Below are 13,915 nucleotides of genomic sequence, written 5' to 3' on the forward strand. Positions count from 1 at the left end.
ATATTTCCTATCCTCTCACTGAGCGTACACTCTAAGATACTTTGGCATATTGTCATAAAAATAAAGTACCTTTATTTTTAGTATAACTGTGTATTGTGTTTTCTTATGATATTGTGCATATGACACTAAGTGGTACTGTAGTAGCTTCACACGTCTCCTAGTTCAGCCTAAGCTGCTCTGCTAAGCTACCATTATCTATCAGCCTAAGCTGCTAGACACCCTATACACTAATAAGGGATAACTGGGCCTGGTGCAAGGTGCAAGTACCCCTTGGTACTCACTACAAGCCAGTCCAGCCTCCTACACAGCCCCAGCCCTACAACTTCACATCTGCAGCATGCATCCATCTGCGTTCAGAAGCAGGGAACTTCTGAGGGATCACCAGAAATTAAGAAGTAGTGTAGGGCAGTGAGAAGATGGCACGTGTGACTCTTGCTTAAAGCTGTGCTCTAAATCTATGAAAAGAGAATACAGTGTACAATCAAATGCTAACACCAGAAGAAACTGGTAAAGAGCAAGACTTATGAAGACAGGTTCCTTTTGACCTCAGTATTGAACATTAGTAGTCTGTGAAGAAGAGAGTTTACCCTCTGCTAACATAAATCATTATCAACTTCCTGTTGAGCGAAATAGGCTTTGAACTGACACTTACAAATGCATTCTGTGATTTAGAAAGTATTGAACTCTCTTACCTCCACATCTAATCAACACCTTAAGCAGGAACTTCCTTTGAAAGTAGAACAAAGATGAGGGACCACAACTTTGACATTTCAAAAGCTCTGGCAGGCACTGCATCTCTAAGAGATCCCTGAGCCACGGAAATGAAAATGTCACTTACCCAGTGTACATCTGTTCGTGGCATCAGTCGCAGTAGATTCGCATGTTCTGCAATAGCTCGCCATCTGGTGTTGGGCCGGAGTGTTACAAGTTGTTTTTCTTCGAAGAAGTCTTTCGAGTCACGGGACCGAGTGACTCCTCCTTTTGTCTCCATTGCGCATGGGCGTCGACTCCATCTTCGATTGTTTTTCCCCGCAGAGGGTGAGGTAGGAGTTGAATTGTAGTAATAGTGCCCATGCAATGGAGTGACTAAGTATGCACCTATTTAAGGTTGAGATGATACATATATAAATAATTGAAGGTAACTTCCAAACTGCTACAGGCTCCCGGGGAGGCGGGTGGGCACATGCGAATCTACTGCGACTGATGCCACGAACAGATGTACACTGGGTAAGTGACATTTTCAGTTCGATGGCATCTGTCGCTGTAGATACGCATGTTCTGCATAGACTAGTAAGCAGTTATTTCCCCAAAAGCGGTGGATCAGTCTGTAGGAGTGGAAGTAGTCTGAAATAATGTCCTTAATACGGCTTGACCTACTGTGGCTTGTTGTGCGGATAACACGTCTACACAGTAGTGCTTGGTGAATGTGTGAGGCGTAGACCATGTGGCTGCCTTACATATTTCTTGCATTGGGATGTTTCCTAGAAAGGCCATGGTAGCACCTTTCTTTCTGGTTGAGTGTGCCCTTGGTGTAATGGGCAGCTGTCGTTTAGCTTTAAGGTAGCAGATTTGGATGCATTTAACTATCCATCTGGCTATACCTTGTTTTGAAATTGGGTTTCCTGCGTGAGGTTTTTGAAATGCAATAAAGAGTTGTTTAGTCTTTCTGATGTTTTTTGTTCTGTCAATGTAATACATTAATGCTCTTTTGACATCTAATGTATGTAGTGCCCTTTCAGCTACGGTATCTGGCTGTGGAAAGAACACTGGGAGTTCCACTGTTTGATTTAGATGGAACGGTGAAATAACCTTTGGCAAAAATTTAGGATTGGTCCTTAGGACGACCTTATTTTTGTGTAGTTGTATAAAAGGTTCTTGTATAGTAAACGCCTGAATCTCGCTTACTCTTCTTAGGGAAGTAATGGCGATGAGAAATGCCACCTTCCAGGTTAGGAACTGTATGTCGCAGGAATGCATGGGTTCAAAAGGTGGACCCATAAGTCTAGTTAGGACAACATTTAGGTTCCATGAAGGAACAGGTAGTGTTCTTGGTGGTATAATTCTCCTAAGGCCCTCCATGAATGCTTTAATGACTGGTATTTTATATAGGGAAGTTGAATAGGTAGTTTGCAGGTATGCAGATATTGCTGCAAGGTGAATCTTAATGGAAGAGAAAGCTAGGTTAGATTTTTGTAAGTGAAGCAAGTAACCCACTACATGTTCTGGAGTTGTGTGTAATGGTTGTATTTGATTAATATGGCAGTAGCAAACAAACCTCTTCCATTTACTTGCATAGCAGTGCCTGGTGGATGGCCTTCTTGCTTGTTTTATGACTTCCATACATTCTTGGGTAAGTTGTAAGTGCCCGAATTCTAGGATTTCAGGAGCCAGATTGCTAGATTCAGCGATGCTGGATCTGGGTGTCTGATCTTTTGGTTGTGCTGTGTCAACAGATCTGGCCTGTTGGGCAATTTGATGCAGGGTACCACTGATAGGTCTAGCAGCGTTGTGTACCAGGGTTGCCTTGCCCAAGTTGGTGCTATCAATATGAGTTTGAGTTTGCTTTGACTGAGTTTGTTTACCAGGTAAGGAAGGAGAGGGAGAGGAGGAAAAGCGTAAGCAAATATCCCTGACCAGTTCATCCATAGGGCATTGCCTTGGGATTGTTTGTGTGGGTATCTGGATGCGAAGTTTTGGCATTTTGCGTTCTCCCTTGTCGCAAACAAGTCTATCTGAGGTGTTCCCCAGAGTTTGAAATAAGTGTTCAGAATTTGGGGGTGAATTTCCCATTCGTGGACCTGTTGGTGATCTCGAGAGAGATTGTCTGCGAGTTGATTTTGTATCCCTGGTATAAACTGTGCAATTAGGCGAATTTGGTTGTGAATTGCCCAATGCCAAATTTTTTGTGCTAGCAGGCTTAACTGCGTGGAGTGCGTCCCCCCCTGCTTGTTTAGATAATACATTGTTGTCATGTTGTCTGTTTTGACGAGAATGTATTTGTGAACTATTATTGGTTGGAAAGCTTTTAGTGCTTGAAAAACTGCTAGAAGTTCTAGGTGATTGATATGCAGTTTTGTTTGATGTACGTTCCATTGTCCTTGTATGCTGTGTTGATCGAGGTGTGCTCCCCACCCTGTCATGGAAGCATCTGTTGTTATTACGTATTGTGGCACTGGGTCTTGGAAAGGCCGCCCCTTGTTTAAATTTATGCTGTTCCACCACAGAAGCGAGAGGTAAGTTTGGCGGTCTATTAACACCAGATCTAGAAGGTGACCCTGTGCTTGAGACCACTGTGATGCTAGGCATTGTTGTAAGGGCCTCATGTGCAGTCTTGCGTTTGGGACAATGGCTATGCATGATGACATCATGCCTAGGAGTTGTAATACCATCTTTGCTTGTATCTTTTGTGTTGGATACATGCGTTGTATGATGGTGTTGAAATTTTGAATTCTTTGTGGACTTGGAGTGGCTACTCCTTTTGATGTGTCTATTATGGCTCCCAGGTATTGTTGTACCTTGCGTGGCAGAATTTTGGATTTTGTGAAATTGACGGTGAACCCTAGTTTGAAGAGGGTTTGTATGATATGATTTGTGTGATTTGAGCACTCTATTAACGAATGGGCCTTGATTAGCCAGTCGTCTAGATATGGGAACACATGTATCTGCTGCCTTCTTATGTGTGCTGCGACTACCGCTAGACATTTGGTAAAGACTCTTGGTGCGGTTGTTAATCCGAAAGGCAGTACCTTGAATTGGTAATGTATTCCTTTGAATACAAACCTTAGGTATTTCCTGTGCGATGGGTGTATTGGTATATGGAAATAAGCATCCTTGAGGTCTAAAGTTGCCATGTAGTCGTGCAGTTTTAGCAATGGCAATACTTCTTGTAGTGTGACCATGTGGAAGTGGTCTGATTTGATGAAAGTGTTCACTACTCTGAGGTCTAGGATTGGTCTCAGTGTTTTGTCCTTCTATGGTATCAGAAAGTACAGTGAGTAAACTCCTGTGTTTATTTGTGTGTTTGGCACTAATTCGATTGCATTCTTTTGCAATAGTGCCTGCACTTCTATCTCCAGGAGATTGGAATGGTGTGTTGTTAAATTTTGTGCTTTTGGTGGTATGTTTGGAGGGAATTGTAGAAATTCTATGCAATAACCATGTTGGATAATTGCTAGAACCCAAGTGTCTGTAGTGATTTCCTCCCATGCTTTGTAATAATGACCTATTCTTCCCCCCACTGGTGTTGTGTGGAGGGGGTGAGTGACCTGTGAGTCACTGTTTAGTAGTAGGGGCTTTGGGGCTTTGAAATCTTCCTCTATTTCTAGGGAATTGCCCTCCTCTATATTGTCCCCGAAAACCTCCTCTATACTGTCCCTGGTAACTGGACGGTGTGGCTTGTGAGGTGCTGGCTTGTGTGCTTTGACCTCGAAACCCCCCTCGAAAGGGCGTTTTACGGAATGTGCTGTAATTCCCTCTGCTCTGCGGGGAGTAGAGTGCGCCCATGGCTTTGGCAGTGTCCGTATCTTTTTTGAGTTTCTCAATCGCTGTGTCCACTTGTGGACCGAACAGTTCTTTTTCATTAAAAGGCATATTGAGAACTGCTTGTTGAATCTCTGGTTTAAATCCAGACGTTCGGAGCCATGCATGCCTTCTGATAGTTACAGATGTATTAATTGTCCGTGCAGCTGTATCTGCAGCGTCCATGGAGGAGCGGATCTGGTTGTTGGAAATGGTCTGTCCTTCCTCGACCACTTGCTTTGCCCTATTTTGTAAGTCCTTGGGCAGATGTTCAATGAGATGTTGCATCTCGTCCCAGTGGGCTCTGTCATAGCGCGCAAGTAGTGCCTGGGAGTTCGCGATGAGCCACTGGTTTGCAGCTTGTGCTGCGACTCTCTTACCAGCTGCATCGAACTTGCGGCTTTCTTTATCTGGGGGTGGTGCATCTCCAGATGTGTGGGAGTTGGCCCTTTTCCTAGCTGCTCCTACAACAACAGAGTCTGGTGGCAGCTGTGTAGTGATGAAAACCGGGTCCGTAGGAGGCGGCTTATACTTTTTTTCCACCCTTGGTGTGATTGCCCTACCTTTGACCGGCTCCTTAAATATGTCTTTTGCGTGCCGGAGCATACCAGGGAGCATAGGCAGGCTTTGGTATGAGCTGTGGGTGGAGGAGAGTGTGTTGAACAAGAAATCATCCTCGACCTGTTCTGAGTGGAGGCTTACATTGTGATATTGTGCTGCTCTAGCCACCACCTGAGAGTACGCGGTGCTGTCTTCTGGTGGAGATGGCTTTGTAGGGTATGCCTCCGGGCTGTTATCTGACACTGGGGCGTCGTATAGGTCCCATGCGTCCTGATCTTGGTCACCCTGGCTCATGGTGGTGTGAGCTGGGGAGTGTGATGGAGTTTGTGCTGGTGAAACGTCAATCACGGGCGGAGGAGAGGGTGGTGGTGTAACTCTTTTCACCACTTTTGGTTGTGGTGTTTGTTCCGTCTGGAACTCCAACCTCCTCTTTCTCCTAATGGGGGGAAGGGTGCTTATTTTTCCTGTCCCCTGCTGAATGAAGATACGCTTTTGCGTATAGTCCACATCAGTTGCTTGTAGCTCTTCCTCAAACCTATGCTTCTGCATTTGGGAGGTTAGCGAGTGCTCTTCTGTATAAGAGCCTGAAGCTGGGTCGCTTGCAGTTTGTTTCGGCATCGAAACTTTGTCTGCGTGTTTTTTCGGCTCCGAGGTGACTTTTTTCCTTTTCGGGGCCGAAACCTCTCGGCGTCGATCTGTTTCGGTGCCGCTGTCTCGGCGTCGAGCCGTGTCCACACCGGCATCTCGGTGTCGAGGCTTGTCTCCAGCACTTTCTCGGTCCCGAGAAGGCTGCGTGCCGGTGTCTCGACCGGAGTCGGACGATCTCGGCACTGTTTGGGCCTTTTTCGGTGCCGACGGTCGGTCACCGAATTTATGGGTTGAGCCATGGCCTGGTGGCAGTGGCGTCCCCTGGGCCTTGTAAATGTTTCTCTGTGTGGTTTTCGACGTCTTACTCACGGGTTGTGTATCGTCGAATCCTTCGGAGTCTGAGTCTTGGATCGAGAAGGTACCTTCCTCTTCCTGTTCCTCGAACTCCCGTTGGGCTGTCGGTGCGGACGCCATCTGAAGTCTTCTGGCTCGACGGTCTCGGAGTGTTTTTCGGGACCGGAACGCACGACAGGCCTCGCAGGTGTCTTCGCTGTGCTCAGGTGACAGGCACAGGTTGCAGACCAAGTGTTGGTCTGTGTAGGGGTATTTATTGTGGCATTTGGGGCAGAAACGAAACGGGGTCCGTTCCATCGGCGTTCTTCAGCACGCGGTCGGGCCGACCAGGCCCCGACGGGGGATCGAAAAACTACCCCGAAGGGCACCGGAGCTCTTCGATCTTCGATGCGGTGTTGAATGTAAGTACGCCGACCCCGAACGCAACAATACCGACGAAAATCTTCCGAAATTAGCTAATTTTCCGTTCCGAAACTCGGAGCGACAGGAACACGTCCGAACCCGATGGCGGAAAAAAAACAATCGAAGATGGAGTCGACGCCCATGCGCAATGGAGACAAAAGGAGGAGTCACTCGGTCCCGTGACTCGAAAGACTTCTTCGAAGAAAAACAACTTGTAACACTCCGGCCCAACACCAGATGGCGAGCTATTGCAGAACATGCGTATCTACAGCGACAGATGCCATCGAACATATAAATACTTGTGATAGTTCTTGCTATTGTCCTGTGATTTTTAACAATGGTAAATATGTGACAAGCCGAAGCAAGGGGCTGAATCTAAGGGTAGTAGAACATGGTTCAGTGACTCCAAACATGTTTTACAGACTCAACATCCATTTAGGAAACAGGATATTGCACAGTACAGTCAGACCTATGATAGCTGGTACTGAGAAGCAAAAAATACCTGATCTAAATATACCTCTGCCTCGGCAATCAAGATTACACATTTACAGGAAGACTGCTTTTTCTGTCCAAGGACATCATGATGAAAGGTTGCAACCTAAGCGTCAGGCAGCCCTGGTGCATATTTCTCGATTTCAATATAGATTTATTTAATACAAAAGACTTGCCTCCTAATGCACTGGAATTAGAATTTAAAAGCAGTGGCAGCAATCGGCCAAAACACAAGACAAACCTAAGAGTTAACTAGATATCAATGACACTTTCACAGTTCATACACAGAGTGCACCTTCTAACCAATGCAAATCAAAAGATGGTAGTTTCCTAGCTAAGAGACTGAACAAGAAAAGAATAGGGCATTGTTTTCTGTATTCACTTCCTGGGTCACCTCAATCACAATCCCACTCATTTTAAAACTAAAATGGCACTTTGAAGCGAACAATAACATTAAGTCTCAAAAACGCTTCAAACAAAGTGCCTGCTATTTTATGTCTACTAAATGAAAAGGTCTTTACAATAGTATTCACATGTGATGTAAAATTGTTGAGGCTACTAGACTATGGGCAAATAACATGAATAATAAATGACTACGGGCAAATCACATGAATAAATGGCTTATCACACTGACAGTGCGTAAATATATCATGTTATGTCATTGCATTATTGACATTTGCACAGCTCACAGTCTGACAATAGTATGGCCATGCAGCATTGCACATTCAAGTGTGTCCATCATTACGTCTGAATGAACTGTGATGTGATGATGTGTTGTTAACATTGTGTTCTTATTTCGCTCGGGTTTGATGGCATTGATTTGTTCAACAAGCTGTGGAAATGTGATTTTACTTCCAGAGACCTATGCTGGAGGACATAAACCCACTGTTTATGCAATCCCTTCACCTTTAACAAGGCCATGCTTGATGAACCACTTAGGCTAGAGGCTACATTTTAGTTTGTAACACTGCAACCTCAGTGGCCTATTGCTGTGCGCTTCTATTCTAGAAATGGCACATTCTGATGCTATGTTGATCAATGGCCAAAGCCTGTTGGTTATTCTCTAAAAGTATAACTTGATTCAATGGATTTAAACTTGGTGCTAGATGTACATGAACGTAATAAGTAATCTACCATCTCTGTAGGTTTCCCATGAACCTCCATTAGTATCTAGTCCCAGTCTACATTCAGTGTTCTGTGTGACCTTAAGGAATTTATTCTCCGGTTTGTGATGTTTGAGTTTCTTGGCTGTTCTATGTCCTGCTGTCCTCTTTCTATTTATATCTAATGTTATGTTCAGTTTCAACACGGGACCTGTAAGAGCTGTCTCTACCAGTAATTGTTCAGATTCTCATGCTCAGGTCTACTTGCAATAATAGTAGTCTTGCATCTCAAACTACTGCAATTTATTTTATCTAGAGAACTGATTTTGTGCTAGAGCACGGAGATTACACGATCCCAGTAAAATTAAGCTCTCTCCCAACCACTAAGAACAGCAACTTCGGTGCGCTGTTAATTTTGCCTTAACATGACAGATTTTATAAACTATATGATCAAGTTGAGCTTTTAGCAACAAAGGGTGGTCAAAGTCTCATGACCACTTCTGTCGGCTCTTGATCCTAACTTGTTACTATAGTCCTTTCCTGACGGCTCACATGACCGATAAAAATATTCTATATGCGGAACTCACACTGCAAGGAGCGTTCCACTCATACAAAATGCAGGTTGCTATATTCAGATTCTATGACATGTTTATCATTACAACTCCCTTACCCCCACTCTTGTTTAACAGAGTAATTAAAGATGTTGAGTTCATTAACTCACTGCAGTTTTCCGGTTTAGCTTATATTCTATCAATGTAGACCTGCTAAAGAGTTTAAGGTTCCTCCCTAAAATTCCTACTGTTTCTAATCTGTCAAAAGACTTTACATTGAAATATGGGAGGGTTGGCATGGTCAGGATAGCTAACACTATATGGACCACAATCGTCCTGGACTAAAATCAAATTTAAACCACTAGTTAAATCACATCAGCTCAAACAATTACCTGTGCTCATCCTCAGTCTCTCTAAAGGTGCATATGATCTTGAAAACAGAAAGTACCTCACCATAATTCAGGATTATTTATTTAACAATGCATCCACTAAAAGCTGCCAAAAATGTACTGATGAGGGGCTATGCTCCACACTTTTCTCTTTACACACAGCTTTAAAATTGAAAAATGGCCCAGGATTTTTGAAGACCAAGAAGCGCTATCAATATCGTCACATACTGTCTAACAACACATGCTCGGTCTCGTAAACGGACATTGTGGCAAAGTTTAGTCCCTACAATAAGAGAGTACATTGCCACTGATTAAGTGTCTGTTTTGCTGTCTATCATTCTACAACATTTTGGCAGATATCTCCCAAGCTGAATTCAGCAAGATAAAGAAGGACTGGACCTTGTACCACTAGGGCAACAGCCTGTTCTTTAAGAACCTACCTCAGACCTTTTTGGTGCTTTCCAAGAGTCCTCTCTTAAAGAAGTTTATTACCAGATTTTCTTTGACAGAAACTAGTTCAATACAGCAGATTAATAAGTAATACTATCCAATAACTGACATATAGGATCTAAATATTTCACTTTAGAATATCAAAACTCCAAGTACTAATGAATAAATACAAAACTGTTTTGGATAACAGAATTAAAATCATACTTGTACTGTTGGGACATCTTCAAAAGCCCTGATGAAGTCAACTTCATCCACAGCTCCTGCTCCTTCTTTGGCAGATCCTAGACAGAGCAAAGAAATGCAATCATCCACTACAGAAGTGCTAAAACAGAATCTATTTGAATTAACAGTTTTATAACAAGCTTTTCAACTCATGTCAAAATTGGAAATACACAATACATTACTGAATATCACAGGATGGTGTTACAGGCAAACTACAACAATCTCTTTATTTTCTAGGGGAACAGTTCCCTATATCAGCAATCATGATACCCTAAATTCGTGCATATACAATGTGGCCCACATAGCCAATACTGGGGTTAGCATTGATGCAATACTATGAGAAGTTGTACAGTTAGATATTATCACAGTTTAGATTTGTTCCTGTTTTTGTGGACATCAATATAAAATGATGCTGTTTATTGCACTATTTGTCTTCTCTTCATGGTAGTAAATGTATCAGCTATTATGGAATAATCAAATACTGTCTATGGTGGTGTCTACTCCTGAGGTCATTGTTTGAACAACCACCACTTTTCATGTACAATGCCATATAACATCCTACCATGGTATAGCTATTTTGTATCCTGTTGAAAGTACTCGACACTGCTAAAATCATTAATGATCAAACCCACACAGTGATAAGTTTAACTTCCCATCGCAATTTAACCCCTTCCCCGCCACGGACGTAATGGTTACGTCCATGGCAGCGCCCGTGTGGCGCCATGGACGTAACCATTACGTCCAGGGACTGGCAGTCGGGGGAAGCGCTAGCGCTTCCCCCGAGGGCCGCCCCCCAACACCCCCAGGCCAGGGCTGAAAGGGGAATCCCTTCCCCTTTCACGCCCACCCCCCCCCCCCCACCCCCCCCCCCCATGACGTCAGCGCGCGATCGCGCGCTGATTTCATGGAAACGGGGAATGACGCGCTGGAAGCCATTTGCTTCCAGCGCGTCAAGGGAGAAGGTGAGTATTTCACCTTCGTGCGGGGTGGGGGTGCTCTCAGAGAGGCATCGAGGGAAAGGAAAGGGTTTTCCTTTCCCTCGATGTCTCTTTGAGCATTCCTGCTGCCCGATCGCGATGCGATCGGGCAGCAGGAATGCCCACTAGACACCAGGGATTTCTGTATGTGTGTGTGTGAGTGAATATTAGTGTAGGGGAGCGACCCCTTGGGCAAGGGTCGCTCCCCTTTGGGGGCACATGCTTTTTACGTCGTTTCTGCCCCCCCTGGGGGCAGATTGGCCCTATTTTTAGGCCGATCTGCCCCCAAGGGGGGCAGAAAGCCACTAGACACCAGGGATTTTATTGTTGCTGTGTATTTTTTGTGTTGGGGGGCGGCCCCTTGGGCAAGGGTCGCTCCCCTTTGGGGGCACATGTATTTTACGTCGTTTCTGCCCCCCCTGGGGGCAGATTGGCCCTATTTTTAGGCCGATCTGCCCCCAAGGGGGGCAGAAAGCCACTAGACACCAGGGATTTTATTGTTGCTGTGTATTTTTTGTGTTGGGGGGCGGCCCATTGGGCAAGGGTCGCTCCCCTTTGGGGGCACATGTATTTTACGTCGTTTCTGCCCCCCCTGGGGGCAGATTGGCCCTATTTTTAGGCCGATCTGCCCCCAAGGGGGGCAGAAAGCCACTAGACACCAGGGATTTTATTGTTGATTTGTATTTTTTGTGTTGGGGGGCGGCCCCTTGGGCAAGGGTCGCTCCCCTTTGGGGGCAAATGTATTTTACGTCGTTTCTGCCCCCCCTGGGGGCAGATTGGTACTATTTTTAGGCCGATCTGCCCCCAAGGGGGGCAGAAAGCCACTAGACACCAGGGATTTTATTGTTGATGTGTATTTTTTGTGTTGGGGGGCGGCCCCTTGGGCAAGGGTCGCCCCCAGGGGCCCTCATGTATTTTTGGGCAGTTCTGCCCCCCTTGGGGGCAGAGAGGCCTATTTTTTTTAGGCCTTTCTGCCCCCAAGGGGGGCAGAATCCCAATAGCGCCAGAAATAGTATGTATGTATGTGTGCTTTGTGTTGGGGGGTGGCCCCTTGGGCAAGGGTCGCTCCCCCCAGGGGCGCAATGTATTTATTGTCGTTTCTGCCCCCCTTGGGGGCAGATTGGCCCTATTTTTAGGCCGATCTGCCCCCAAGGGGGGCAGAAAGCCACTAGACACCAGGGATTTTATTGTTGATTTTTATTTTTTGTGTTGGGGGGTGGCCCCTTGGGCAAGGGTCGCCCCCAGGGGCCCACATGTATTTTTGGGCAGTTCTGCCCCCCTAGGGGGCAGATATGCCTATTTTTTAGGCCTTTCTGTCCCCAAGGGGGGCAGAATCCCCATAGCGCCAGGGATACTATGTATGTGTGTGTGTGCTTTGTGTGGGGGTGTGGCACCTTGGGCAAGGGTCGCCCCCCCCCAAATGGTGCAATGTAATCTGGGTGATTTCTGCCCCCTCCCCTTGGGGGTAGATTGGCCTATTTGTTTTTTAGGCCCATCTTCCCCCAAGCAGAGAAGACTAGACACGGGAAAATGAAAAAATGGTTAGTGGCGGAGTGTTTGTCAACTGGCGAAGTATTTACTTTTATGATAATAACAGTTTTTCTCCTTTTTGTTTTAGTTCAAAGCTTTTGCTGACTTTGCTGTGGCTTGTTGCAGTTTTGGCAGTAGTTGTCCTGCGGTTTGCGTAGTTGCATGTTTTAGGTAAGTAAATAAATTTACTCCAAGTGAGTATTGTTGCAATGCATGAATGACATGTTTGTAGGTGGTGTACTGAATGCAGGATTGTGTGTGAAATTGTCCTTAGAGTTATGCACAATGATTATTGTGTTGTCTTATGTCTAATTTGCTTTTTTTTTTCTCTTTTTAGTGGGATATCGTTGGTGATTGCTGTGGCTGTGCAGAGTAGTTGCTGGTGAGTCAAGCTTTTTCAGGCAAGTGAGCAGTATAGTTTTTGAGTTTATAATTCTTAGTGATAAACCTATACTTTGTTACTTATCTTACACAGTGCTGGTTGTTGGTGGTGTATTTGTCCAGTTAATTTTAGTAGGAAGGATCATGGCCAGCCATAGGATGACCGCTCAGCAGGTTGTTAGTGTGCTTTTTGACTCATCTTCTGACCATGAATATGAGACTGACTCTGCATCTGAGGCAGAGGAGGAAGTGCAGGATTCTGGAAGTGAATTTTCTGTCAGAGATGAATCATCTGATGATGAAGCCACTCTCAGTGCTGATGAAGGGCCTGTTTTAGAGGAGGACAGTGATGTGCCAATGGTGCAGGAGCCAGCGGCTGAAAGGCTTCCCATTGGAAGACCTGACGCATGGGTTGCACCAAACATGGAGCAGCCACAGTTGCCTGCGTTTACTGGTTTTCCAGGGTGTCGAGTTAATACGGAAAACTTTTTGCCCGTCAACTTTTTTGAGTTGTTTATGGACGATATATTTTTGGAAGAGATTGTTGAGCAGACTAATTTGTATGCAGAGCAGTTTTTGAGGGACAACGCTGCCAGACTTAGGCCACACTCTAGAGCTAGCCGGTGGATTCCCACAAATCTGGAAGAGTTGAAAAAGTTCTTGGGTTTAACTTTTTTGATGGGGCTGATAAGGAAGCCGTCGCTGTCTTCATATTGGTCTACTAGTCCCTTGATGGCAACTGCTATATTTCCTGCCATCATGAGTCGTAACCGGTATGAGCTTCTTCTTCGGATGTTGCATTTTGTAGATAATGCTTTAGCCTTGCCACGAGATCATCCTGATTCTGACCGTCTTTTTAAGATTAGACCTGTCCTTGATCATTTGGTAGATCGGTTTTCAGAGATCTATGTTCCAGGGAAAGAAATATCTGTAGATGAGTCTTTGGTCCTGTTCAAGGGTCGTTTGGTTTTTAGGCAGTACATTCCTAGCAAGAGGGCACGGTATGGAATTAAATTGTATATGCTGTCAGAAAGTAGTACAGGATATGTTTATAATTTCCGGGTCTACACTGGTAGGGATTCCAATATTGACCCCCCTGGTTGTCCTCCCACTTTTGGAGTTAGTGAGAAAATTGTGTGGGAACTTGGTAGACGACTGTTTAACAAAGGTCACCATTTATATGTAGATAACTTCTACACTGGAGTTCGGTTGTTCAAGGAGTTGTTCAGAGTGGACACTGTTGCTTGTGGCACAATCCGCTCTAATCGGAAAGGCTATCCAAAAGAGCTTGTCTGTAAAAAACTTGAGAAGGGACAGTGCAGTGCCTTGCGGAATGATGAGCTGCTAGCTCTGAAATTTGTAGACAAGAGGGATGTATACATGCTAAGCACCATCCA

The 13,915-nt window shown here is 45.0% G+C and overlaps 1 protein-coding gene across 5 annotated transcripts in view; it reads right to left on the reverse strand.

Moving 5' to 3' along the window:
* The window catches only part of CLASP1 (cytoplasmic linker associated protein 1), a 1,131,138-nt gene that overhangs the window by 699,016 nt on the left and 418,207 nt on the right, over nucleotides 1–13,915 (reverse strand). For all 5 annotated transcript variants that reach the window (XM_069224628.1, XM_069224627.1, XM_069224630.1 and 2 more), the window contains exon 10: nucleotides 9,613–9,689. In XM_069224628.1, coding sequence (XP_069080729.1) covers nucleotides 9,613–9,689 — 77 coding nt within the window. The remainder of the gene's footprint in view (nucleotides 1–9,612; nucleotides 9,690–13,915) is intronic.

Source organism: Pleurodeles waltl, chromosome 3_1 (genome assembly GCF_031143425.1).
Source record: "Pleurodeles waltl isolate 20211129_DDA chromosome 3_1, aPleWal1.hap1.20221129, whole genome shotgun sequence".
Taxonomy (NCBI): Eukaryota; Metazoa; Chordata; class Amphibia; order Caudata; family Salamandridae; genus Pleurodeles; species Pleurodeles waltl.